At 61.6% G+C, this 27,866-nt stretch overlaps 1 protein-coding gene across 2 annotated transcripts; it reads right to left on the bottom strand.

Moving 5' to 3' along the window:
* Window positions 1–1,102: 1,102 nt before the first annotated feature.
* LOC119146568 (nuclear receptor ROR-beta-like) lies at window positions 1,103–16,727 on the bottom strand. 2 transcript variants are annotated; one of them, XM_037384472.1, is made up of 10 exons: window positions 16,552–16,727; window positions 8,372–8,457; window positions 8,126–8,267; window positions 7,371–7,784; window positions 6,833–6,954; window positions 6,290–6,422; window positions 5,141–5,248; window positions 4,665–4,775; window positions 4,191–4,303; window positions 1,103–3,613 (listed from the first exon to the last, which is right to left on the bottom strand). In XM_037384472.1, the coding sequence occupies exons 1-10, from the start codon at window positions 16,556–16,558 to the stop codon at window positions 3,452–3,454; spliced, it is 1,398 nt and encodes a 465-aa protein (XP_037240369.1). In that variant the 5' UTR covers window positions 16,559–16,727; the 3' UTR covers window positions 1,103–3,451. The 2 variants fall into 2 exon arrangements, with proteins under 2 accessions (XP_037240369.1, XP_037240367.1); XM_037384470.1 differs by lacking the exon at window positions 16,552–16,727 and having other exon boundaries at window positions 8,372–8,930.
* Between the last annotated feature and the right edge of the window lie 11,139 nt (window positions 16,728–27,866).

The following is a 27,866-nucleotide window of genomic DNA, read 5'->3' as shown; positions in this document are numbered from 1 at the left end:
TCTAAAAAGTAAAACATTTCCATAAAACCTGTTGGTATCTACAGGTAGGTGTGTGTGGAGGGTGGTAAATGGAAAAAAAATGTTTTCCATTTCTTCCTTTCATTCATATAGATAAAAAATAACATAAAACCGACTGAAACTTTATATATTTTTTCTCTTTTGCACCAACATTCACAAGAATATATATTATATATATTTTATCCATTTTTATACACAGTGTGAGGGTTCTGGAGGTGGAAATGCACACTCAGCTAAACTGCCAGAGCAAACAAACATACACAAAATGAATCTTCATATGGAAAAGAGCAATCCCTCGTGACTGAGGTTGCCCCGCTCAAGGGAACCGCTGCCGAGGTCTGTTTGAAAATAAAGTGGCAAAACATCTCACGGCCAGTGGCATGGCAATGTCTCCGAGATGCTGAGAACCGAGCATCAAAGCAAGTCGGGGGGCTCGGGGTTCCCGCGCGTCATCTCCGCTGGCCCCATGCAGCTCTGGCGCAGGGGAGAGGGGAAATCTCCCTTTTTCAGGCATTTCTACCTGGGCTTTTTCATTTGCCCTTTCCCTACGAGCTGAATGCCTGGCTCTGCAGAGCTGCTGCTCTTGGTGGCACAGAGGGAGTGTGAGGGACCTTGGCATAGCCACCACAGCCCCACACGTTCGGGCAAGCCAAAAGCACAGGCTGGGGCCAGCAGCAGTGCCACTGGGGGTTCGGCGTGCCCTTGCCATCCCTTTTGATGCACACCGCCCGTCCCAGGCAAGAAATCATTTAATCGACAAGTCGGTTCCTTTAAGGAGAACTTTAAAAAGTGCAGGTTCCCGCAGTTTGGCAGGTTGAGTTACACGTGTTTAATACTTCCAGTCTTCCCTAGATTCCCACAGGGGCTTTTATTGCTCAGAATCCAAACTCTCTTCCATGAGATGGATGCTGTGCTGTAAGCCAGAAAAATGCAACCGGTGGCAAGGGCTCAGTCTTTTCCCGATTTAAGGTGCTTTCTTGGTTTCTTTGCCGGATGAAATGAAAACAGTGACGTTGACCATTGGTGCACGTTGGCTGACGAATACTGAGGATGTAAATAAGGGTGTGTGCTTTTTTCTCCCCCCCCCCCAAACATTTCAAAACACCCGCAGCTGTTTCCTCTGAGAAAGGGAGTGCTGCTGTCCTGCAGAAACGGAGGGTGAGAGCCGCCTCCGCAAAGCACATTCATTTTCTTGAGTGCTTTTCCCTGCAGGGAGGAGCCAGGAAGCGAAGGGTGCTGTTGGAAATGATGCTTCAAAAAAAAAAAAAAAAAAGGCACAACCCTCTAGATGAAAAAGGCAGTACTGACTTCTCACTTCTGTCAAAGCTTTAGGATCCGAGAGGGCAGGAAACAAGCACGGCACATCCCCACCCTGGTGAACGCCGCACTGCAGAACGATGCATTGGCACTCGACATCGCACGAGGCTGCTGGAGGGTCAGCAGCCTTCACCAGAGACCTGGGCTCTAATGCCATCGGGGAGAGAAACAAGGCTGGCGAACTCCAATATGCTCCAAGAAGCAGTTCAGATGGCTGTTAGCAAAACCAGAAAGCTCATGGCTGTACGCGACGGACGGTGGCTGCCAGGGAATAGCACGGTCCCAAATTTTTCTCTGCAGAAATCCCATCAGCTTCCTGGTGAGTCTCCCCTCGTCAAGGTTGGTCCATGTTCTTCCCTAGGCGGTCTTTAACTGAAAGCATGAATATCCCCTACCATTGCTAAGAAAGCTGCTTGTTTAATTTAAGGGGTGCAATTATGGGACTGAAAGTCTTCGGCTCATGCTTGGAGATGGTCCAAGCTGCTAGAGAAAGGGGTTGGACCCCAAAGAAACCAACACAAAGCAGGAAGGGGCTTGGGATTTTAGCCCTTTGTCAGCAGAATTGGGGCTGCCTCGGAGCAGGTTTTTCCCTTGTAGCTTTTGGCAGTTGCTGCAGGAGGAGCATGGATAGGGACGGAAAAAACATCTGCAAAGCCTGGCCATAGAGTGCCCCAAACAGCCCCGCCAGCTGCAGGCTATCGCAGCATCACTCCACAAATCCATCCCTTCTTCACCCTTTGAGTCTCCTAAGATCAGAACAGCAGGTCCCAATCACACCGCGATGCCCTGGGAAAGGAATAAGGACCTTTCACTTCCCCTTGAACCCAACGGGCAGCTTCTCCCCCTAAGAAAATCCCAGGTCCTGCTAAATAGAGAAAAAAACCCAAAACAACAGTTCCGAAGAGCTCCTTGGGGGGAAGAGCCAGGGTCCAGCTGAACCTGTAACAGCAGCCGCGGTGTGCACTTCAGTGGTCCTGCCGCGGGAAGGGGGACCTGGCAGTGGGACTGGCTGTGGGCTGGGTGGAGGAAAGGCCACAAAATCTCCTCTGGATGCTGAGCCACGGCACAGTTTTAAGTCTCAATAAGAAAATTACATGCAACAGCCAGCACCCAAAGAGCCGCTGCCTGCGACAACGTGCGGCGACAGGCACCGAACCCTGGTGCCCGTACCAATGCCTGCGGCTGCCTCTGGGGCAAAGCTGCCAGGAGCCAGGATTTGGCCACAGTCGCAAGGGCAAAGCCCCTCTTCAAAAAGTGCTCGGGATTCGTGAAAGGTGGCACGAGGCGGGCAGACGTGCCACATCGGCTCTGAAAAGCCGAGCAGTCAGCCAGCTGGACAGGGAGTTGGCCAGGCATTTGGGAAAATGCTGCGGTGGAGGGCATGGAGACCCTGCAAAGCTTTTCCCCCGCCATGTCAGGCATCCTTTCCCTCGAACCAGCCTCCTCCATGGGAAAATCCTGGGCCAAATCCTGCCCTGGCCACAGCCGGGTCTTTCTCAGCCAAGCTCCCGAAGTCACCCCATGCCCTGTGTGCTCGCTGCACCCATGGGAGAAGGAATAAAGCAAAGGCTCTGCCTTTGCCCTCTCCTCAGCTCCAGCTGGGAGCCCAAAGCTGCTGCCACTGGCCTGGCTCACCCCTATCCAGCCAAGTCTGCATTGCCCCTTCTTTATCCTATGCCTTGTGTTTGGGTAAAAAAAAATAAAATAAAAATAATAATTATTTTAAAAAAAAATCAGAGATGGAGAGTGCAGCCAGGACAGCGGGAAGGGCCATGCTGCGAGCGCGGCAGTGTGTGCGTGGCGTGTGCTCCCCTGGATCCGTGAACTGTGGGGAGGAGTCGGTCCCTTACCACTGCCAGGAGCATCTCCTCTCCCGAGCAGAGATTTCACATTCATTTCACTGGTATGGCAAAGTCCGTTTGCTTTTTCCTTCAAGGTGCTTTACATTCAAGAGCTATTGCAATCCACAGCGAGGACACGGGGCCAGGCAGATACCCCAGCCCCCTCGGGTTCTCTTGAGTTTGATTATTTGATTTAAATAAACAGCCCCAAACCTCTGAAGTTTAGTTCGTCTCCAAATTTTGGGGAACTCAAAGGGGGCCAGCAGCTCCCAGCCTTAGCTCTCCCGTGGGTCGCTGTACTGAAGCTCTGAGTTGAAGACCTCCTTATAGAGGGGTGGGAAGTTCATGGCAGTCTCCGGGTGCAGGAGACGGAAAAATTCCAGCTTATCCAGGTGTAGGTTGCAAATGGTCTTCATCAAGGGCAGTTTGGAAACCATCTGCAGGGAAAGAAGGAGCTGGTGACCACTGGCTTCTTGGGAGAGCATCCCGCACGCTGCTGTTCCCCGTCCCCTGGTGACAAACAGGTGGGTTTGGGGACTGCTGGCTCTGCCCAGTGCCAGGAGCACCAGGGGACACCCCCCACCTTTGGGCAGCCTGGCAGCAACATGGCTTGGCCTCCAAACCCACGTCTTTCCACAGGACAACCAGAACCTGGGAGGGCTTGAGGAGCCCCTTGGTGCCCCCCTCACCCCGTCCCAGGTCTGTCCTGCCCAAAGCATTCCTAAAACAGCTCCTTTTGCCCCAAAAACACACTGCCCAACGCACTGCCAGGCTCAGCAGCACAGGGCTGCCTACGGCATGGCTGCCTCCACCTGCACCACAACGGAGATGCACGACCCTTGGAAAGAGAAATTCCCCTCCTCCTTCCACAGGTCCCAGGATTCACCCCCACAAAAACCGCCCGTGTGTGGCTGACGAGCTGCGGCACCGCCGCAGCCACCGGCTCCGCCATCCCATGGCACACGTGCCGTGCCCGACTGGGCTGCGCACACTGCACACATGCAGCACCGCTACCTTCGAGAGCTTGTCCTCGGTGGAGTGTTTCTTCTGGATCTCGTGCTGCAGGGCCACGTAGATCTTGTCCTGGAGCTTCTGCACCTTCTTGGACTCAGTCAGCCACGGGCGATCTACAGGAGATGGCCGGGTCAGTGCCACCGAGGGGTCTCCCACCCGCATGCTGCAGTGGCCTCTCGCTCTTTCAATCCTTCCTGCTCTCTGGGATGTTTTGGGGATGGTGGCATGGCCAGGTGGCCCCCCTCTGCCTCCCCCCCACCCCGCTGTGGGTGACGTCGCTCCTCCTCTTTGGCACATGCACTTTGTGCATTTTTAGATGCATTTTTTCCCCCCAACCTCTTTTCCCAGGAATGACTTAAATCATCCACCAAGGAAGCAGTGCTGAGATTTACAGGTTAGCTCTGCCCAGCTTCAGCATGAGACATCCCGCCATCCCACCCCAGCTGCAGTGTTCCCCCCAAAGCCCCCCCATACCCGGGGAGAGCAGGACGGCGGCAGTGAAGAGGGCGAGCTCCTCGTCTGACAGCTGCAGGCGGCACAGCGTCCTCCCCAGCTCGAAGACAGCGCCGATGAGGTCATCGCAGCCTGATGGGGACAGCAGGGAAGGGGCGGGATGTCACAGCTCCGTGCTGCCCGGTGGCACCCCCACACCCCCACCCACCCGCTGACCCCAGGCACCCAGGGCTCAGAAAGCTTTTGGAGATTAAATGGGTGACGGGGGGGTCCCCAGCAGAGGATGCCTGGCATCGCTGGGCTCTGGTCTGCGGCACAAAGCGGGTCCCAGCTGCAGCGCACATCAACCCAATGGGAGCGGGAGCAAATGCCATGTGGGGTCTCACCCCCTCCTGTCCCCCAGGGATTTAGCCCAGGCACAGGGATGCTGTGTGTCACCTGGCTGCAAACCCCAGCCCTGTCCCGGCGTTGAAAGGAGAGGAGCGCCCCGAGCTTACCCAGCGACTTGAACACCTGCACGCTGCCGAACTTCCCCTCGAAGAGGACAGTGTTGTTCAAGGGGTTGAACGCGCGGATCATGCGGATCAGAAGCACCTCGAGGCAACCTGATGTAGGCAGAGAGAGCGCAGACGAGGGCAGGGCAGGGCAGGGCAGGGCAGGGGGGGTCCATCAGCCCAGGGCCAAACGTAAACAAGAGGAAAGCCCACAATGCAAGTTTGAAGTCCGGATTATTCATTCCCAAGAGCAGAATGGTTATTCCAAGAAATCCAGTTTGGGGTTTTTGGTTTGGGGTTTGGTTTGTGGGGTTTTTTTTTTAGATTTCCAATGGTGACCGCAATATTTCACCAAAGGGAAATATCATCCAGTCATTCACAGAGATCGATGGAGGTCATGGAGCAGCGAGAGAGGAAAGGGTGACAACAAAATAAATGCAAAGAAAATGGAAGGAAAAAATGAAAGAATGAGTTAAACTCCAGCGTGTCAGGCATGGCCAGCTCTGGCTTCAGGGTACAGCACCCTCCGGGACACTGGCACATGTCCCTTGAGCTGGGCGAGGCTCGCAGCTCCCCAGCCCTGGAAGTTTAGAAACTGGGAGGCTTTTCCACCATTTTTGGCATTTTAGGGCTTTTGCATATTCGGCCCCCTCACCTGGGCACGGCATTGCCGGCTCGGGCAGACGGATGAGTGGGGGACATGGGTGCTGCTGCTGCCGCCCTGCTTTTCCCAGTCTCTCGCTGGGAGAAGAGGCCAATCCTTTTCTCCCTCCCCACTCCCCTTCAGGTTGGCATCCCAGGGGAAAACCCACCGTGCTCATTCCCATCCTGGTTTCTGGGTGACATTTGGTTGAGGGTGACCATGGAGAAAAGCCTCTGCCTGGGGCGGCCACTGCCCATGTCCCTCTCTCTACCATCACCCTTGAACGTGACCTCCAAGTCCCTCCAGCCCAGTGCCCCCTCCCCAAGCACCGAAGCTGAGCCTGGGGACAACCGGGGCGGCAAGGGAGGGGCGATCCCAAAAGGAAAGCATTAGCCAAGAGAAAAGATGGGATATGACTTTGGCACCACAGCTGCTGCTGGGGGAGGTGTTGGGGACCCGCGGGGGATGGCAGGGGTGCGAGGGGGATGGTGGGGCCCCCCCGCTCTTACCGGCTTTCAGGAGGATGATTTGGTCATTCTGGCAGAGCTCCATGAAGCCGTCGATGCGCTTGGCGAACTCCACCACGTACTGGATGGCGTTGGAGATCTGCAGCGAGCACTGCTGCCACATGGCCTCGCAGCTCTGCCGGCACAGCAGGGACGTCCTTAGGGCTGTCACCCTGGCCCCACCATCCCCCCCGCCCCATTGCACCATCACCCTGAAACCACTGTCCCCCCCACCCCACTGCACCACCACCCTGGCCCCACCATCCCCCCCGCCCCATTGCACGGGGCAGGGAAAGGACACAGGGCCATGCCATCCACAGGGGGGGTGGCACTGGGACACCCAGGATGTGACCTGCTACTGCAAGCCCCTACCCCAAAAAAGCTTTTAGGAGCTTTTGCAGCTCCCAAAGCTCTGAAAGACCCTCCTCATCCTTGCCTTCATCCCTGCCTCGGTGCAGCAGCAGGGGACAGCAGCAGCTCTTGCCAAGGGCTGCCGCAGCTCTGGCTGTGGCAGAGGGCCGGGGGGGCCGTAGCAGTGGCACTCACCTTGCTCTGCAAGGCGCGGACCTCCTCGGGGGAGTAGAGGCTCCATGCCAGGCGCTTGAGCTCCTCTGTCGTGTACTGGCACGTCTCCAGGTGCGACTTCACCACGTTCTGGGCCACCCGGTCTGCAAGGCAAGGGCAGCAGGCGGTGAGCCCTAAGGACCCCACTGGCCCCACACCCAGTGCCATCCTCTCCTGGGTGTCCTAGGGGCTGCTGGGGCTGGAGGGCCAGAGGGTCTCATGTGCATTGTTGGGGGGTATGAGGACAGATGGGGCGCCGGGGGCTATCCCCGTGGCAGAGGGAGGGATGCTGTGCGTGACCTCAGGTGTGCTGAGCTCCATCAGAGGAGGGGGTGGGCTTGGGGCTGCTCCGGGAGCCGAGGCTGGGCTGGCACCTCGCTGCAAGCACGGTGCCAGCACGGCACGAGCACCCAGGGCTGGATGCATCCTGCAAGGCACCTGGGGCTGCACTGAGCACCACCCGCGGGGCTGCGCACCCAGTGTGTGCCCAGCATCGCGCTGGGACCGCGCCAGTGCTCACCTATCTCAAGGATGGAGATGTCGGCAGCCAGCTGTCCGCCCTCCAGCGTGCCATGCGCGAACAGGGCTGGCTCCAGCATCAGCTCGTAGATGGACTCCTGCTTGATGAGCGTGGCGTCGGCCACATCCAGGCTGGACTGGTCGGGCGACGGCTGCGCCGAGGCGAGCAGGTCAAGGTTGTAGTAGGTGCTGCTGCCATCAGGGGTGAGGGGGAAGTCGAAGAGGAGCCCGTCTGACAGAGTGGAGATGTCATCCAGGTCCGAGAGCCCGCTGCTGACGCTGGTGGTGTAGACGCGGCTCAGGGGCTCAGGCTCATCCTTGGGGCCACCGCTCTGCTCCTGGCTCTGCTGGTGCTTCTGCACCTCGGCGTAGAGGCTGTCCCGCTGCTTCTTCGACATGCGGCCGAACTTCACCGCTGCCCGGGGAGGAGAGGGCGGCCATGTCAGGGCAGCTTCACCCCCACAGAGCAGAAGCTGCGACCACCCACCTGCCCTGGGAAGGGTCCTGGCTTCTGGGGGTGCGTGCAGTTTGGGGGCTACGAGCACCCTGTCAGATACACCCCCTGCCCCAGCCCTGGGTTGAAGGGAACAGAATCGACTTAAATTTTCCCACGGAAAACATAAAAGCATTTCTTGCTTCCCAAAATCCTTTCACTGGACTGGCCCTACGGGGGGAGCAGCTTTGAGCCTGATGCTCCAAGGAGGAGCGGCCGGGCCCCTGGGGATCGGGCCCCTGGGGATCCCGGGCATGACTCACCATCGCGGGACATGCCCAGTGCCAGGCATTTCTGCAGGCGGCAGTGCTGGCAGCGGTTGCGGTTGGTGCGGTCGATCAGGCAGTTCCTCTGCCGGGAGCAGGAGTAGCTGGCGTTGTTCTGCTGGCTCCTCCGGAAAAAGCCCTGCGCGGGATAAGGTGGTGTTGGGAAACTGCTCGGTGGGATGCTAGCCCCCGCGGGCACCCACCCACCCGCCAGCACCCATCTCTGCGTGTCCCTGGGCTCACCTTGCAGCCTTCGCAGGTGATAACGCCGTAGTGGATCCCTGAGGATTTGTCTCCGCAGATCTTGCAAGGGATCACTTCAATTTGGGCTGCGGCAGAGGGGGAAAAGGGGGAAAACCAGAGCGGTGATGACGGTGGCCACTGAACTGAAAGAGGGAGATGGCTCTCCCCCTGCGACAGCCACAGCCCTGCTCGGCAGCTGGGGAAACTGAGGCACGAGAGCTGGATGCACCGGCAGCTCAGCCCTTCCCACAGACCCCTGAAGGACGCTTGCACCTCCGAGAAGCCCCCAAAAAGGCCCACACAGGACACAGGGTACCCCCACCCACTCCCCCATCCTCTCCAGCAGCAAGATCTGGGTAGAGAAGCCCTTTGAGCTACAACAACACAGCATGGCTGTGCACCAGCCCGCCCCGGACCCCGCTTTGGAACCATTGTCCTTATTTTTCAGCTGGTGTGTGCATGCTGGGGGGACACCCAGGACAGGGGCATCCCTGGCACACGGACTATCCCATCCCCGCAGCCACAGATGCTCTCCTCTGGCCCAAGCAGAGGGTCCAGGGGCCCCCCAACACCCCCCCGGCAGCTCCTTTGAAACCCAGGACCGATATAGCCATCACCAGCTCAAGGTCCTGGCCCCCTTCCCCCCACAAATCCGCTTCCCTCCCTGCTTCTGCTTCGCTGGCACTGAGCTGCTAATAGGCTTCGTCCTCCTCATTTTCCAGCTGGGCTGGCTCTGCCCGCCCCATGCGCACCGGGGGGGGGGGATGCAGGGCACCCCCGGGACTTGTACGTGCCTCCCTGCATCTCTGCACCCTCTAATCCCCGCTCCAGCCCCCACGCCCCTGGCCGGGCTCAGCCTGGCATCGCTCTCAAGGGTGCTGGGCAGCCGCCACCGTGCCAAAATAACCCCCACAGCCAGATTATGGTTATTTCAAATCTCCTGGGCCTGTGCAAATCCCCGGCTCGGGTAATTCCCTTCTGCTTCTCTTCTCCCCTGGGAGTGACCAGTTCTGGTCGAGGGACATGTTTTGTGGGTTGCTGCTGGCAGGGGCCACGTTTGTGGGTGAGAGCCCCAGTGCTCGGCCAGCACTGACTGCACCCTGGCACCCAGTGCTGCCCTGGGGTCCCTCCTGCTTGGGGGGAGGCTGGACGGGGTCAGTGCGAGCCTCACCAGGCAGCAGGTCTGCCATCGGTGTCCCCTGGGGCTGTCAGTCCCCCAGGGTTGCCACCGGTGTCCCTAAGGCTGTCAGTCCCTCAGGATGCCATTGTTTCCCCAGGGCTGCCATCAGTCCCCCCTGGGATGCTCTCCCCCAAGGGCTGCCATCGGTCCCCCAGAGATGGCACTGGTCCCCCCAAAAGCTGTCAGTCCCCCAGGGATGCCATTGGTCCCCCCAAAGCTGTCAGTCCCCCAGGGATGCCATTGGTGTACCTTGGGGCTGTCAGTCCCCCAGGGATGCCACCGGTCCCCCCAAAGCTGTCAGTCCCCCAGAGATGCCACCAGTCCCCCCAAAGCTGTCAGTCCCTGAGGGATGCCATCGGTCCCCCAGGGATGCCCCCAGTCCCCACAAAGCTGTCAGTCCCTGAGGGATGCCCCTGGTCCCCCCAAAGCTGTCAGTCCCTGAGGGATGCCATTGGTCCCCCAGGGATGTCCCCGGTCCCCCCCAAGCTGTCAGTCCCCCAGGGATGCCCCCGGTCCCCCCAAAGCTGTCAGTCCCTGAGGGATGCCATCGGTCCCCCAGGGATGCCCCCAGTCCCCCAGAGCTGCCACCGGTTTGTCCCCTCGGGGCAGATTTGCTCCCAGCCATGAGGGGGAAGGACCCTCCCGAGGCAGAGGGGTGACTCCCTCCTCCAGCCGCTGACTCACCGTTCAGCTCCTGCCCCAAACACCCCAGGTGATTTTGGGGTTCACCCCCCCTTCCCGGGGCTGCCAAGCCAGGCTTCTCCCAGGGCTGTGTATTGCGTCCCCCCACAACCCAAGGGGGGCACATCCCACCCCTGCCCCTCCCTCCGCTGTAATTTTGGGCCTGGGGCAGCAGAGCTGACCCCCCTGGGGTGGGCAGAGAGCAGGCAGGGCACCCTCGCAGCCATGCCAGTCCCAGCCCCCTCCCCAGTGGCAATGGCATCGCAGCCCCGGGGTCAGCCCTTTGGCAGGGGGATGGGGGGATGGAGGCACTGGCAGGGCAACGTGCCCCCCACGCCATCTCACCAGACAGAGCCACCCTGCAATACCCCGGCTCTCGCTGCCACCTTTGCCAGCGCTGCCGGAGAAGGTGCAACCTGCAAACCACGGGGACACCCCCCCGCTCCCACCCCAACACCCTGTCCCCATCGTCCAGGGAGGAGCGCAGGGGTGGGATGCAGGTGATGGCACTGTGGGGGGCACAGGGAGGTGGTGCCACCCCCGGCAGGAAACCGCGTCGGTTCGTTATGCAACGTAATTGCAGCCGCCGGGCGCGCTGGGGTGATGCACCCATCGCTGGCGCACCGCACCCTCACGCCCGCGGCCGATACTCCCGGCCCCCCGCAATTACCGGCACCGCGTGCCTGGCAAAACAGACGGGCTGAGCACGGCCCTTGCACCCCTGGCACCCACTCTGCTCACCCCACAGGGCCCCAAAAGCCACCCACCGGCTCCCAATGATGGTGGTGGCTTTGTGGGGTGCTGGCGGCCAAATCCTGCCCGTGCACCCCCAGGTGGAGGGGAGCCCCCTGACAGCCCCCTCCCCCAGCCAGTGTGGCCAGGGCTAAGGGTACATGGGACGATGCTGTCCTGGCTGCTCCGGAGCCAGCATCACCCCTGGATGCTGCAGAGAAGCTCCAACCGCTTGCCATGTACCCGCAGCCTCTTGGGGCTCTAATTAGCAACCTGTTAATTACACAGCCATGCCCGCTGCCAGCACCTGACCCGCTCGTAAGACGTTCGCCCCAAATAACTGACGTGGGGATACGTCCATAACGCCGGAGCGGTGGCAATTAGAGCCCAGAACAGTGTTTAATTGCCGCTCTGTTTGTAAGCCCCGGCTGAATCACCGCGCCAGCTCCCTCGGCGTTCCCTTGTGCCACAGCCACATCCTCCCCCCTGGACCCCCGGACATCCCCCTGGGGCAAAACCAGCAGGACAGGGAGGGACGTGGGTGCTAGTGGGGTGGCCACAGTGGCACCCCACATCCTCCAGATCTCACCATGGAACTTCACAGCAGACCCCACATCCTGGGTACGACCCCCACTGCTGTGCCTCAGTTTCCCCACCGCTGGGCTCTTCCTCCTCCCACCACAACTCAGTGAGCATCAGCCATGCTGTGTAAAATGGGGGGTCACTTAGGGGGAGGCAAACCCCTACCCCCTGCCCGGGGGGCTGCAGGCAACAAAACTTCTCCCTGGGGCTGGCTGGGCTAAAATAGGGAGCAGGGAAAAAAAAAGGGGGGGGGGGGAGTTAAAAAAATTAATCATCTCCAGCCAGCAATTAAAATGTCCCAGCCGTGGTATTTGCTCTCCTCCCACTGCAAACACTTTCTTGCCCAACTCCCAGCCCGCTGCCACCGGCCAGCCTTTATGTAAGTGGCACTGTGGCACCGGGTGGCCGTGGGGCTCGGCCGTGGTGGTGGCCATCGGCCATCAGCCCTGGCCCGTGGCTGGAGCCATCCTGTCCCACTGACACACTTTCTGCCCGTGGTCCCACGAGCTTGTGTAACACCACGGCCGTTAACCCTTCCCACGGCCACAGACGCACCGGGATGGAGACAGGGCTGCCCCCCAGCCCCCCACCACTGGGGATGGGGCTTTTGGGGCATTTTGGGGGGATACATCAAGCTGGGGATGCCCATTTGCTGCCCCAAGCTGCAGCTCTCCGTGGGGGACATGGGTCCACCACTGCACGGTCCCCAGGTCCCCTGTCGCCCCCTTGGACCCGCCATGTGCGTCCCCCCCAGCACAGCACAGCTTCCCCGAACTGGGCAGGTGGTTCTGGTGGTTTGGGCAGAGCCAGAGCCACCCTCCCCGGAGCAAGACTCAGCCTTCCTCCCGTGCCTGCACACCCTCTTCTCCATCACCTCCACCCTGAGGGTGGGCATCTCTTTTGCACCCCAAAACAAGGCAGGGGCTGCAGGATCCAGCCACAGGGGTCTGGACCCTCCACCTGTGAGGCCATGGCCACAGGTGGCCCCATCCTCATCCTCTTCCCCCCCATCCCACCCCTCGGCCATATAATCTCACTGCTGGAGGGGGGAAATCACCCCAAAACTCCTGGGGTGAGCCTGCACACCCTTCAACCCACGGGGCTGGGGTCAGGATATGGCCACTTGCTCCCCTGCGGGGGCTACATAAGGCCACAGGAGCAAACCCACCCCTGGGACCCAAGTGGCCCTTGCTGGGGGGTGGGGTAGGGGCAAGCAGCCCAGCTCTAGGGGCTTCAGAGGTGGCTCTATGCCCCTGTGGCCATCCCTGCCCCAAATACCCCCTCAGCTGCCCAGGCGAGAGCCACGGCCGGGGGGTCCCCAGTGCCCTGGTTCATTACCCAGCAAACCTGCTGGGAAAGTAGGTCCGTGCCCCATCCTGCTGCCGCGATCGATGCCACAGGGTGGGCACCTCCGGTAATTAGCAGCAGCCCCGCAGCCCCCCCTCACCTCCCCAGCTCCAGCCAGGGCACTGGGATGCTCGGATGCTCAGCCACCACCATCCCCTCCCCTCCAGCTCAGCATCCTCCCAGCTCACCCACAACAGGGGGAGGAGGAAGGGTCCCAGCTGCACAGGGACATGCAGAGACCCACGGGGATACCCCACCTGCCCACCCCTGCCCCAAAACCCAGCTCTGCTCCCTCACCCCCTGCAGCAACCTCCAGCCACTGCTCCCAGCTGCACCCACCTCTGGGGGACCACTGCGCTTCCCCAGAGCAACTCCCGTCACTGCATTTTGGGAAGGTCGTGAAGGAGGAATAAATAATCAAATAAAGGCAATTATCACCCTTTTCTATTTTCAAACAGGCTCCTGCACTGCAGCACCCTGGGGTCCCCCAGTATCCTGGCATTTCAGCTGTTGCTGCTGGCAAATCACACCCTGATCCGTGCACCCCATGGGGAACCCCGGAGGGGCCGGGGCCAGGGCGCTCTGCAGCAGGCACAGCCTGGGCGTGATGCTCGAAGCACAGGCTCTGGGCTTCAGGGGCACCGGGGCCACGCAGGCAATATGGAAAATTTAAATTACACAACTCTGGCCCTGATGCTGGAGGTGGGAACCAGTTTCTTAATTGATTAGCAGAGATTTCCTGGAAATTTGGGGCCAGAAGAGGACTCGGCTGCTTTCCCCCTGCCCCAGGGCCACCTCCAGCCACCTTCGCTCGTGGCCACGCAGCCGGTGGCTTTGCAGATCCCCAGCAAAGTGCCATTTTCCCCCTGTCCCATGCTGCGGTGTGTTCCCAGCTTGGAGACGGCAGCAAACAGTTCACCCACCAGCAGAGGCAAGCAGGCAGTGAGGGTCCCCCTGGGACCACCCTACTCCTGCCCTGGCTGCTGCGTTTCACCAGCTCCCACACTGCGCATCCCGCCTCCCGGCCGGCCCCGCCAGCACGTCCCACACTTTGGCTGGCACAGGAGGGTGGCAAAGGTGGGGTGGTGGGGAGGGGGCCCTGCTGCCGACCCGGGGTAAGGAGAGTCCAGGCAGCGGCAGAAGAACCCCTCCAGCTCTGTGGCTAAATCGGGGGGGGGGGGGGGAATTATCTCCATGGGGCTAAATAAAGGCACCACTCGCCACAAAACCAGGTGTGATTTAGCCAGTGCCTAGTTCAAAGTTAAATGTGACGGGGAGGAGGGACAGCAGGACGGGTTGGGGATGCTGCCAGCACGGCCCAGCTGTGGGGTCAGGGACCAACATCCCCTATCACCGCACCTTCCTCCTCCAGGTGCTGCCACTGCCGGGGTTATTGGAGTGGAGGATCCCAAATCCCAGCTGGATCCCTCAGGACCCCACGCTGCCGGTGGCCACCTTTCTCCTCCAACCTTATTTTCGGGAGGCGAAGGGCATGGCCATCCCCATCCCATGGTACCCGGGATGGCCAGAGCCATGGTGCCGGAGGGCCCATGGGTGCTGGCCATCCTCGCCTGCGCCAAGCATGTGCACCACGCTGCCTAAACGGACAGGGAAGCTCCTCCTCCACCCTCTCTGATTTTTCCAATGACAGATCTAGGTCACTAGGACAAGTCGGAAAGGCTGCCGAGCCACCGCACGCTCCACGCCACGCCGCTTGCAAAACAAGTGAGCAGGAGGGCTGGAAACCCTATAGGATTATACAAGGCAAAGCCTCTTGCCCGGCCCTGGCGCAGCCGCGGCGCAGCAAGGACAGGAGCAAGGAGCTGCCGTGGCCCCCCGGGAACAGGGCAGAGCGGTGGCGGTTTCGGGGAAGAAAAGAGAGATTGGATCAATTTGGCATAACCATGCGGCACCGAGGCTTCGGCGAGAGATGGGGACCCTGCGGCGGGCAGGACCGCAGGAAAAACACTTGACAGGGGAAAACGATGTGATATCAGAGGGGTTTGGCCATTAATTAGGGCCAACGCACAGTAATTGGTGGGGGAAAAGGAAAAGAAAATTTTAAAAAAGGAAAAGTTTACCCAGCTGCTAATTAAGCCTGGTGCTGGCTGTGCAGGTGCTACGTAAAAGGCAGGCAGTGTTATTAATTAGGCATGCGTTAATGCTTCCCTCCGTACTAATAAAGGTGAAATCCCGGGATGCCACGGGGTGGGAAGGGGATGTGGGGGGCTCAGCTTATCCTCGCCTGGCCCCAGCCCCACCATTACACAAGAGTGCAGCGGGAGGCAGAGCCGCAGCACCCAGGGCTGCGCCGGGGAGGGAGGAAAACCGATTTGAGGAGCGAAAAGATGTCCATCCTGGTCCAAACACCCCAAAACGCACCTCAATATGTGCCCCCAATCCCCCACCTGAACACATGCACCCCAGAACACACCTAAGGAGGGGCACAAGAGGGGTGAAAGGCTCGGGCATGGCAGGCGACGACAGAAAAACACTTTAACGGGGGATAAAAATCCCACCCCAGGGTGTAAGGTCCCAGCCACGCTCCCAGCAGCTCCGTTGGGAACAGGCACGGGGAGGGGGGGAGGGGGGAGCTGGGTCCGGCCACCGCTGCGTCACCATCACCAGGCCAGGTGGCTTGTCCCGCCGGAGCCCTCCTCCCTCCATCATCATCCTCCTCCTCCCTGCCACCTGCTTTGCAAAGCAGAGGGGTGAAAAGTAGGAATCACCTTTTTTATCAACGGGTAAAACCAGGCAGGTGCTGGTGCGACTCACTCCCTTCCCTGGGTGAGGGGCACCCCAAACTGCGGCTGGTCCCTCATCTGTCCCCCCCAGCAGCCCCCCTCCTGCCCCCCGGCCTGGGCCAAGTGGCCCCGGAGCCACGAGGAGGGGGAAAGGGGGAAAGAAACACAATAAATCCAGCCCTGGTGGGAGCAACATATTGAGGAGGAGATTAAGGGGTTTAGTGCGACGAAAAGCTTAAGAGCGGGTCTAAGCCGGCGTCGGAAAGCGAAGCAAAATAAACAAAAATTTTATTCCTCATGAAGGGGGGAGCTGGAGGAGCCAGACCGACCCCAGCGGGGCTGAGGTGGGACCCCCGAGTCCCTGGTGGGGCTGATGCGGGTCCCCCCGTGTCCCCCACCAGGGCTGAGGCGGGTCCCCCCCCGTATTCTCTGGCAAGCTGATGCCGGGACCCCCGTGTCCCCGCCGGGGCTGATGCCGGGTCCACCCCGCGTCCCCGCCGGGGCTGATGCCGGGTCCCCGCCGCGTCCCCGCTGGGGCTGATGCCGGGTCCCCGCCGCGTCCCCGTCGGGGCTGCTGTGGGTCCCCGCCCGTGTCCCCGCCGGAGCTGATGCCGGGTCCCCCCCCGCGACGCCGCCGGGGCTGATGCCGGGTCCCCCCGCCGTGTCCCCGCCGGGGCTGCTGTCGGGTCCCCCCCCGCGTCCCCGCCGGGGCTGCTGTCGGGTCCCCCCTCCGCGTCCCCGCCGGGGCTGATGTCGGGTCCCCCCCACCGTGTCCCCGCCGGGGCTGATGTCGAGTCCCCCCTCCGTGTCCCCGCCGGGGCTGCTGTCGGGTCCCCCCCCGTGTCCCTCACCGGGGACAACTTTTGCCACCGCCCCCCGCAGCCGGGCGGGCCCCCCGCGCCCCCCGCACTCACCTCGCATGGTGGCCGGCGGCGGTCAGGAGCGCGCCGGGGGGCGCATGGGGCGGCGCGGGGGTCCCTGCGGCGGAGCGCGGCGGGGCGGGGAGCGGCGGCACCGGGAGGCACCGGGCGGCACCGGGCGGCTCTGGCACCTGCCCCTCCGCGGCGCCGCTGACCCACTTCTGCCCGAGCATGCGGCCGTTCACATGACGAGCCTGCCCCGCCCCCCCAAATCGGTTTCACTTCCAGCCCCACCTCCTGCCCTTCCTCCTCCTCCTCCTCCTCCTCCTCCATCCTCGCCGCGCCGGTGCCCGGTGCTGGACACGGGCTGCCCGGCGCCCCCCTGGGTGCCCGACGCCCGGGGCGGGGGGCAGGCGGCCCGGGCAGGGGGGGCTCGGCGCTGCACCCCCCGCCCATGGGAGGGCCCTGCCGGTGCCCGGCCTGTCCCGGCTCGCCCAGGCACGGGGCCGGCTGCGTGTCCCGCTGAATCACTGCGCCGCTTTGCTTCGCCGCCCCCCCCGGCCGCCCCGCTTGGCACAGGGACCCCCCCGACCCCCGGGCAGGACAGGACGGGGGGGCGGCCTGGAGAAGGTGCAGCCCCCCGGCGCTCGGGGGGATGTGGGAAGCTCGGGGACCCCCACCGTGTCCCCATGCCGGGGTGCAGGTGTTGGGTCCGAGGGGATGCCCCGGGCAGGGGACCCACGGCTCGGGAGGGGCACAGCAGAGGCAGTGGGAAGCCTGGGGGGCAGCGAGCCATTCCCACCCCATCCTTCACGCTGCAGGTTTTTGGGGGTCCTGTCCTGGATAACGGGGCGCTCCAACGTGCTGCCATAATAGAGGCAATGAAATCACGGCTCTGGGCCACGCAATGAGGCCCCGTGGTGCTGTGCCAGAGGTGTCAGCGCGGTGCAGAGCCCCACGGCTGGGGTTTGTGGTGTGACTCTTGCACCAGGTCACCAGGATCCCCAGGGTGCCACAGCACAGGGGTGGAGGCGGCTGGGCCATGGTGTGGCTAGGACAGGGCTCGGGGTGCAAGGGATGTGGCTGGTGCTCAGCAGCGCCCAGGGGTGCCCATATGTCCTGGGGGTGGTGGCAGTGGCCTGGAGACCTGGTGTGTGCAAGAGGGCATCCACCGTGGGCACGGACATGCCATCTACCACAGGCATGGATGTGGCACCTGCTGTGGGCACAAGCAAGGCAGCGGGCATGGCCACAGGCATGGCATGGGCATCACCAGTGGGCATGGAGGTGACATCCACTACGGGCACAGATGCAGCCACCACCATCGTCACACACACGGCATCGCTGCCTCCTCCCCAGACTCCCCCCTGCCCTTGCAGCTGGGCTTTGCCGGGGGCACCACAGCCCCCAGACCCTTAAATTAAAGCATTGAAGCATGGCTGAAGAGGACAATTTCAATCCACATCCACCCCAAAGCCCAGGGCTGAGCCAGGGGTGCAGGGGCACTGCGGGGCAGGTGGTAGATGGGCTCTGCCCACCCCTGCTCCTGGAACTGTCCCCCCGCACCGGTGCAAGCGGGTGGTGGTGGCAGGGCTGAGCCGCAGTGGCACTTTGTGTGCTCCCACCCGTGTGCTGAGTTACCTTCTTGCTCCGCTCTGGCATGGGAGCAGCCACAGCCAGGGAGGGGGACACTGGGGAGTGGAGGGGGTGCGGGGGGCTGAGGGGGCCGCGCTGCCTGCTGCGCTCCAGTGCTGCTGTCTGACATGATTTTGCTGATGGGGATTGTGAACAGCTTCGCTGCTCTCTCTGGTTGGATTCGCTCCTTCCTCCCGGCTTTCCTTCCTCCTCCCCGCTGCGCTCCGCATGGATGGGCACGCAGACGGGACGCAGGGTGACATCTCGATTTGGTCTTCACAGGCCCCGCTTCCAGCAGGGCTTCTGTAAATGCAGCCCTGGACAGCCCCTGAAATCCCACCCCAGCACACATCCCGCCTGGCTCCGGCTGGGCACAGCCTCTGTGCCCATCACTGGAGGTCACCGACACTGCCCAAAGGAGGTCAGCCTCATTAGCCCCATTTCACAGATGGGGAAACTGAGACCGGGAGCAATGTGGTGACTCTTCGGGGCACGCAGGTCCGGCCCTGGCGAACTCGCCCCTCCCAAAAGGCAGTCGCCTCTTCGCCCTGCATGGCCCTGGTTGCTGCTGTTGGGACAGTCGTGGCCAAATGGCACCAGCGCGAGAGCAAAAATACTCCCCGCGTGCCCCGGCGCAACCCAAAAGTATGAGGTTACATAAACGGCACCACGCCTGTCGTGAGCAATGCTGGACCCACGCACCCACTCCCGTACCCTCTCCTTAACCCTTCGTGCCCGGCGCCCAGCCTCCAACGCCAGCCGGCATTAGCCCAGCGGGTGCCGGGTGCTGCAGGTCTGTCTGGGACTTGGCCCCGTGGTTTTGGGGCCATAAGGGTGGAGGTGGAGAGGTTACACCAGAGCAGGACCCCTTTTTATCTTGGCCAGGGCCTTACCCTGTGGACTTGGCCAGGTTTAAACCAGAATCCTGGTCCCAGCAAAGACAGAAACGAGGTGGAGCCAGTTTGCTGGTGGTGACAGTTGAGCCCCTGGAGTAACATTTGCTCCTGAGCAAGGAGGGCCTCCCCTCCCCTTGCCCAGGGCTGTTTTGGATGCAGCAGCACTGCAGGTCACTAAATTTCCCCTAAAACTGTCTCCTGCTGCAGGTGCTGTGGTGTGGAGCCCAGTGCCGCTCTGCTTGCAGCCGGCCGGTGCAGAGGCACTGGCCCTGGCATCGACCGGTGCTGGTCCCAGCGATGGGGGTGCAGCAGGGTTGGAGGGGCCAGAGCTGCCGTCAGGTGCCTGGGTGCTCCCAGACCCGGGCTCAGTGCCAGGGAGCTGCACTCGCCTGGGTGATGCCAGAGGACGCGTCCAGCGGGGCTGGATCCAGCCCGTCACAGGTAGCACCAGCAGACCTAGGCACCGGTGGCGTGGGCAGGAGACGGTCACAAGGAATGGATAAGAAGCAAAAACTCTGCCACCCCGCCACCATCCAGCCCTTCTCCTTCCCCTCCTCCCTGGCCCAGCCTCACCACTGACTCTTTGTGGTTGGGGCCAGGACAGACACTGGGGCGCTGCCAGACCATGGCCATGTCAAACAACCACCAGCACGGCTCCGCTGCAGCATTGGCCCCACCAGCCCCTGGCTGGCCTGGAGGCGAGCAGGAATTTGGGATGACGCCACTGCACCTTAATCACTGTTTGCTCTAGCTTGCACCCCACCCAGCTGGAGGGGAACCTCTCCGCCTGCCCAGCCAACGTTATCCCGTCCTGTACCCACAGCTTTTCACCCAGCCTCGGTGCCCACCGAGCCCCCCCGTTGGGGGTGCTGGGCTGCCCCGTGTTCACCAAGCCCCGGCACAGCCGGCTGGGCCAGCCAGCTCTTTCGGTGGCTCTGCCACGGGCTCCCCACCGTGGGCACTGCCCGGTCGTTTCGCCTCACCGTGACTCAGTTTCCCGTCGGGAACGCTGACCTGCCAGCAGGGAGCGGGTCATGGGGTGAACCCGCTGATGGGGGCTGCAGCGTTAGTGCCCCCCAACCTTGTCCTCAGGTGCCGGCGTGGGGGTGTGCCCCAGGGCTGGGCAGGGGTCCTGTGCCCCAGTGCCAGGCTGAGGGTGGCAGCAGGGTGGCTGCAGGGGAGCCGCAGTGCTTGCAGCCCCCAGCCTTAACATGGCCCCCGGCTGTGGGGGTGACACCACAGAGAGCCCCCTGCTCAGGGACAAAGCCCACTGCCTTGTCCTCTCCGTGGCATCGCGGTCACCCTTCCTCCCAACCCCTCTGCCAAAGCGCTTTAGCGGCGCAGGACAAGGGTCCCCCCGGCTGCGCCAGACTGTGCCAGTGCCCTCGGACCATGGGGGCGAGACATGGCTGCGCTGCCCACGCCGGCCCCCAGCAGCCGTCTGGCTCTGGCATGGCGCTGGGCACGTGGCCCTGCCGAAGCAGCGTGAGTCACTGCCCCACGGCGCTCGTTATGCAAAGGCTGGCACAGCCGCGGCGTGGGGCCGTGGCATGGGGTGGGTGTCGCTTAGGCACACCAGCGTTGGTGGTGGGTGCAAAGCAGAGCATGGAGAAAGGGGAAAGTGAGGCAGCAGCGGAGCGTGCCTGTGCATCCCGCAGCCCATGCAAGGCTGTCCCTGTCCCCACCCAGGGCTGGGGGCTGCGTGGGGGCTGGGGGGCAGCACAGGCAGGTGTAACTGGAGCCCCTGGGCTGGCCTGACCCGCTCACGTAATGCCCTCCCGGCACTTATGCAATAGCTGCTGCCGCGCGGCTATAAGGGACATCCAGTGCTGCAGCAATTACCTGGCCCTTAATCAGTGGCGATGCAGGATAATGAGGCTAATTGGAGCCGTGGCCAGCAGAGCTGCCAGTGGGCCAGAGAAGGGGCATTTGGTCTCACCCTGCACCCCGAGGGGCCCCAAGCAATTAGTGGCTGCTGAGCCTTTGTTAGGGGCTGCGGGGGGGACAGGGCACAGCTGGGATGGACCTTGCTGTGCCCCGGGCAGGGGCTGTTGGTGCCCCTGGGGTGGGATGGTGCATCGCATCACCACTTGGCTGGAGCATGGCATTCCCCTTCCCATCCCCATCCCTGTCCCCATCCTTGTCCCCATCCCTGTCCCCATCCCCACGCGCCCGTGGCAAAGCGATGCTCAAAGTAGGTCAGTGGGCCGAGGCACCAGGCGTGCAGGATGCTGCAGCATCTGCCTGGGGGGTTCGCTATGGGGGGGCATGGCCCCTGCCCTGGCCATCCCAGCCTCTGCTGAGCCCAGCACCCCGCTTGCCCCACCAGGCTCCAGGGTCCTGCCGAGGGGGCAAAGGCGGCGTCTCCCACGGCCGGGCTGCAGAGCCCTGGTGCACCTCGTTGCACAAATGATGGCCAAATAATGGTGCCTGAAGGAGGGTCCTGGCCCATCCGTGCCACCCCCTCCCTCTCTGCTGCCCCGGGGGGTTCAGCCCAGAGGCAGGGGGGTACAGAAGGGCTCCCTGGGCAGCTCCCCCCAGCACTTGCCCCGGCTGGGGCAGCAGAGCCTCCACTTGGCACTGGCCCGGGCGCTGCATGGTGCTGCCGAATCTCCAGCGTAATAATTAGGAGATAAACAGGAAAGAGGAAAGGGGCAGATTTCATATTCCGCCCCAGTCCCCCCGAGACAGATAAAAGCAGTGTGGGGGGACGTGAGGGGGCTTTTTTCCCACTTGTTTCTGCTGAATCAAACGTTTTTCCTCCTGCTTAGAAGATTTCCCTGCTCTCTGTGCCTCCCCCCCTCTCGCCTTAATGAGGTTTTGCTGTAAAAGTCTCCGAGCCTCCACCGTGGCCTTGAGTTAATCTCCAGGCACCTTCAAAGCCGGGTTGCTCCTGCCCGCCCCCCCCCCCTTCCCCCCCCCCCCCCCCCCCCGGCGCTTCACCTCCATCTTTTTTAACTTCCCAGCCTCAAAACTGCCGAATTTCATGCGATGCTGCCTCTCCCGTGCCCGCCGGCAAGCAAGGGGGGACCCGAGGCAGATGGGGGCACACAGGAGGGACACGGTTCCCAGGGCTGGGGCAGGGATGTGGGATGGGGGCTCCCTGGGGGTGTCTCTCCAGGCAGAAAAGCAGCCCACCTTTGGGGGAAGTTTCCAAACTAGGGTGAAAAGGGGGTATCTGAGGATTATTTCTGAGCCGGGAGCAGAGCAGCCACACAGGTGCGGAGCATCCCCCCACTGGGGCTCACCTGGGGATGGCAGTGGGACCACAGGGCTGGGGCTTGGGGCAGGAGAATGGTGCTGGCCAAGGGTCTTGTCCTGGCTCTGCCACGGGAACCAGCTGCTTCCCTGGGAAGGGGTTTGGAGCTGCCGCAGCCACGTTTGCAGCCTCGCACCGCCCCGGCTGGCTCCAGACCCTCAATGGCATCCCTGCTGTTGGGCAGGATGGGTGCAGTGTGGTCCTCAAAGCACTATTCCATCCCTGGGGGGCTTCTGGGCATCCCCACCTGCCCCATTGCTTGGGTGGGTGCTCAGCCCTGATCGCGGCGGGTCCAAAACCCCAGGGAGAGGAGACGCAGGAGCCAAGAGCACCCAAGGCACTCGAGCATGGGGTGCTGCACCCACCCACCCGCACTCAGGGCACCGGCCACCGCTTGGCTTCCTCCTGCTGCCGGCTGGTGCCCCCAGCTGCCCGCTGTGCCCGTACCTGGGCGTCCCGCTCCAGAGCCGATCTGGAGGCTTTAGCGCAAGTTAATCCCAGCAATCCCTTAATTCCAGGGACCGAAATAGGAAAGATCAGTAGGTCAGTGGGAAAAGCTCTTGGCCAAAGTTAACATGTTAATGCGGAGAGAGGGCGAGTAAAAGAGCAGGGGAGAAGAAAGCACCCAGGGATCTGCTCCGGCTCCTCCCTCTGCCCAGACTCAGGTCATCCTGCATCCCACCAGGGAGCCGTTTTGGGGATGCCAAGCACCAACCAACAGGTCAGGGGGTCTTGGCAGCTCCAGGTCTGCCACGGTTTGTGTAGGGAAGGGAGGTTTTTCCCCACTCACCCAAACAAACACAACCTCAGCACCCACGTCCCTGAGATGATTTCTCTGCGGTTTAAATCCTGGCCTCCAGAGGCGAAAGGTTGCGTATTAGCACGCTGCACCGCTGAGCGTCTCTAATTAAGGCTTGGCAGGCTCCTGCCTCAGCCCTGTAAGCACCTTTTTGGCTGCTGCTCTGGAAAAAGCCATGCCGGAGGACTTAGCTTTTAATACAGCCAAAGCCCAGGTGAGCCACCCACCGCTGCCTGCCCAGCACCAAACGGGCCGCTCCCAGACCCAGCTGTGGGTCCCAGTCTGGCTGCACCCCAGGGGGCTTCACCGGGTGGCCTCAGGCAACCCCCCCCCCCCCCCAGCCCTGCGGTGCCAGTGCTGGTGTATCCCAACAGGGACCATCCCTTTCCCCACATCCCGGTCTGCCTTCCCCCAGGCTGGGTGCTTTGGGGCAATAATATCGCTATGGGAGCAGTTTCCTTAAATCCATCTCTGTTACCGCAAGCAGCTTAGCACCAGAAACTCTCTTCCTCTCTGTTCTTTTAATACGATTCCGGCTTAGCAAAGCCCCGGGCTTAGCTGCTGCCCCTGCAGTGCAAGTGAGGAGAAGAGAATTAAATAATATGAAAGCAGAAAACAAAGGGCTCTGCTTGATTTAAGCAGCTGGAGGGGGAGTCACGGTGGCCCAGCCGTGCCCAAGGGGAGCCGCTGGGGTTACCTGCGGAGGGGGATGCTCGGGCGGATGATACAGGGTGCAGCCCCTGTGGGATGCCTCTTTTTTGTGGGTCAGTGGGTCAGGGATGCTCTGATGCTTTCTGTCATTGCTCCTGCTGCTGGGAACATGAGGGAGCCCGTCTCACGGACATGCTTAACCTAAAAGTGCCCTGAACACCTCACTGTGCTTTTTGGTGGCAAATATTCCCATTTCCCAGAGTTTTCCCATCTCAGGCTGTCAGAACCAGCGAGCAGCTTCAAGGAACTCAGTGCACTTTGCAGAGGCAGCATCACACCAAGGAATGGATTTTCCCCACCTTTCCCAACACACCCACCACACTGGTTCCCGGGATGGGGCTTCCTGGCTGCCGGGCAGACCCCGTTCCCCATGCCATGCCGTGCCGTGCCAATGGACTGGGGGTTATTGCTCATCCTTTGGGTCCCGGCTGGCCGGGCTGGCTCCCATCACCAGCACCATGGCTCACCTTGGACTCCGCTCCCAGCACGGCCCAGCAGCCAGCTGGGTTGCTGAGGAGATGGACTGGTTTATTTACCATCAGGACTGCGATAAGGAGTGTGAAAGGGGAGGAGAAGCACATGGTGTCCAATGTGCCTGACCCACTTTTCCACCGCCCGGGCATCACTCGCCCTCAGCTATTGGATTGCAGTGGCGGACGCACGGGAGGGCAGCTGCGAACACCCTGCTGCTTGCTGGAGCTGCTGTGCTGCCAGGGTTTGGGGTGTCCTTGCTTCCAAACCCCATTTTGTCTGGGCTGGTTGGGAATAGAGGAAAAGCATCCCTGGGCACTGTGAGTGCATCACAGCTGGATGTCAAGGCACCACAATGGGAACAAAAACTCGCGTGAAAGCTTGCTGCAGCAGACTCCTCGTGCCCGTCCTTGGCCGCGGTCCCTGCCACGGCGTGTCCCCCGCCGGCGCTGGCACAGTGGCCCAGATCTGCCATTCCGCATGGCTTCCCCGGCTTTCCCCAGGGCCGGGCGCCGGCAGGCAGGGCGCTCGCTCAGCGCCTCGAACGGGCCGCCCGCTAATCCGACATGACTCTTCCATTAGAGGGGAGATGCCAGCAAAGAGCTTTTCAGTGTTGGAATTAACTCCTTCTCCCACCCTGGAGCTCCCTGACCTGGACCATTGGCTCTGTCTCCATCACCCGCATGGCCTGGGGTCTGTGGGGTAGGGGGGTTCCCCCCCCCGTCATCACCCACAGCCGGGTGATGGGCTCCCTGTGGGACCTGGCTAAGTTCTTGCATGTGCATCTCCCACCCTTCTCCTCTGAGGATGTGTCATGAGAGCAGAGACCCAGCACCGCAGCGCTGGAGGGTGCCAGAGTGGAGCCCCACAGGCCCCCCAGCAGCAGAAGGGGCCCCAGCCTGGCTGTCCCTGGCCCCAGCTGCAGTGCCAGCCGCTTCCCCTATTGATCTCCTCTCCCGCTGTTAATTATCAGCTCCACTTTAGCCGTGGCTCCCAGCAAAGGGCCTCCCTTGATTTTGGTCATACTCCCCACCGGGCATGGGGGCTGCTGGGGAAGCAGATGGGACCCCAAGGAGCCCAAGGAGCCGGGGGTGGGCAGGGGGTCAGGGTAAGCACCCCAGCTGGAGGGTGCTCCCCAGGCACGGGGACCTGGGACACAGTGGGGACCGATGGCAGGGGGATGAGCCCCAACCAGGAGCCAGCACATGGCCCCCCAAGGGCACAAATGTCCCAGCTCGGAGGTGTCAGCATCTCACATCCAATGTGACACTGTGGTGGGGGGAGAGTAGCAGCAGCTCTTGGGTGGCAGCTGGCTCCGGCAGCAGGGAAGTGTGGAGTCAAAACACAGTGCGGGGTCCGTTCTCCAGGACCACCCCCTGCCCCAAGGGCACCCACCTTCCCATGCCAGGGCAGAGCTGCCCCTCGTGTCCCTGATCCCCTGGCACCATTCAGAGAAGGTGACAGTGGTCCTTGGTCCCCTGCTCCAGGGACAGGCCCCAGCATCCTTCCAGAGAGGGGAGACAAAGCTGATCCTGCCTGGTGCTGGCCCCTGTGGTGCTGAACCCCAGGGCAGCATCCATGCTCAGCCTCATCCTGCCTCTGCCCTCCTGTCAGCGTACTTGGGGCTGGGGTCTGTCCCTTGATGGAGGTCAGGATCCCACCCGTATCCCATTCTCTTGCCCATGGCCATGGACGATGGCCATGACTCCCTACAAAATGCCTGGAGGGATGGCTCATCCCCAGGGTATAGCGGGGAAACTGAGGCACAGAAACAAGGCAGGGACGCACCAAAGGAGAGCTGATGTGGGTCCCAGCCACTCCAGTGGCTCTCACCTCCCATGCCACCATGTGTCCCTGGGAGAGGGGCTTCCAGCGTGGGGGATGGTCCTGCAATGGCCAAGGAGGAGAGGACTGGGGACGACTGCTGTCCCAGTCCCTCATAGTGAACCCAGGATAGCCCAGTCCAGGGCTGGGGGGGGGGGGGGGGGGGGGGCACACCAGGTTACCCACACAGTGCTTTGGGACCTGGGATGAGGGTCACCCACTGAAGGCAGTTTGGGAGGTCACGCAGGGACCCCCTGCCCTGCACCCAGGGTCTCCCATTCCCCCCAGGAGCAGGGAGATCCAGAAGGACATGTCCACTCCTCCCACCCCAGGCAGGGGCTGAAACCCCCCAGATCATTTTTGTGGGACTCTGGCTGCAAATCAGGGTGTCATCACCTTTTTTCCACACTGGACAGCTCAGACTTCATGGCAGGGTGGAGATGTGGCAGCAGTGGAGGAGACCCTCCCCAAAACCCCGGCACGGAGCCACCCATGAAATATTCAGGCTGTTTGGTGTGATTCCTGCCTTGCTGTCGAAAGCACCATGAATATTGCAGGTGGGCATTAAAGTTTCACAGCTGCCGTGCTTCAGCGCAGCCCCACAGACACTGTTACCATGGGTAGCCCCTCTGCTGGGACATGTCACACCTTCACCAGGCTCCAGTGACCCGTTTCCCTCTGGTTTACCCCCAAACCAGGTAGTGGTGATGGGCTGTATCCCTGAAGTGCTTCGAGAGTGACAGACTCAAAGGGACAGACTCAAAGGTCCCCACCGTGTCACTGGGACGAAGTGACACAGCTCAAGGCAGAGCCACAGGAGGGTGCAAGGTCCTGCAGGACTGGGGATGAGCAGAGGTGGTGGCCACCCCACCCCAAAGCTCAGCCACGCTCCATCCTGGGGTGGTCTCCCTCCTCCGCAGCCCCGAGTGATGCCCACCCCAGGCGCAGGAAGGCATTTGCAACTCCCTGAGCATCTCAGAGAGTTTCATCCTCCATCTCATGAGCTTTCCAGGTCAGTCCCCAACAAAAGGGACCATTCCCTTCTCCTCCACCCACTCTCATAACTTGGCTCTTCCCATGTTTATATAACAGCGATGTCTCCCGCAGACCAGGGAGTGAATTGGCCGGGGAGAAATAATGAGGATAATTCAAGTCATTTGGGAAGATGAGGTTTGCGAGGTGCCCAGCGTCTTCCACCTTTTACATGTTGTCTCTAATCATCTGCAATCTCGGATGGCCATTGATGGAGCTCGTTGCTGTGGCGACGGATGAATAGCCCTGGGATTGTACCATGCCAAAAAAGTGCTGTCCTTCCATCAAAACAACAACAACAAAAATATCATTTTGTTCACGAAATTAAGCAGTTTGCAACCAAATAGCAGCGTCTGAAAGGGCTCCCGCATCCGTTCTTTCCTCCCGGCTCCCGCAGCCGTGTTGGGTTTGTCAGGAACATGCCCAGCACCCCTGAGAGTCCTTTGTGTGTGCCGGACAAGGAGAAGGTGGTAATTGCAAGGGGGTTTCTAACACACTGAGCCTATTAAAAGGATTTTATATTTACACACACACACACACACACCTTTCTTCTTCCCCAGATGTGTGTCATGTAGGCAGGGAGTGCAGGGCGCTGTGGCCAGGGGCTGGCGCAGCACTAGGTTAATGTGTTACCTGTGCAGGATTGGACCCAAGCAGGGGTCGGGGACTGGGGGAGAGGGAGGTGGCAATGGCCGGCAGCCAGGCAGGTTGTCGGGGCTCCGGTCCCGCTGCTTCCCTAGGG

Source organism: Falco rusticolus, chromosome 4, assembly GCF_015220075.1.
Source record: "Falco rusticolus isolate bFalRus1 chromosome 4, bFalRus1.pri, whole genome shotgun sequence".
NCBI lineage: Eukaryota > Metazoa > Chordata > Aves > Falconiformes > Falconidae > Falco > Falco rusticolus.
Note: the sequence above shows the minus strand (reverse complement) of the source record. Positions and strands in the feature narration are given on the sequence as shown.

What these genes read in the sequence shown, in the direction of transcription:
- LOC119146568 (XM_037384470.1), bottom strand. Translation starts at nt 8,803, where the DNA reads ATGGTTCCAAAGCGGGGTCCGGGGCGGGCTGGTGCACAGCCATGCTGT. An exon ending in CATCTCCATCCTTGAGATAG is followed by an intron (nt 6,955 to 7,370) that starts GTGAGCACTGGC and finishes CTTGCCTTGCAG; the next exon opens with ACCGGGTGGCCCAGAACGTG. An exon ending in TCCGCGCCTTGCAGAGCAAG is followed by an intron (nt 6,423 to 6,832) that starts GTGAGTGCCACT and finishes CTGTGCCGGCAG; the next exon opens with AGCTGCGAGGCCATGTGGCA.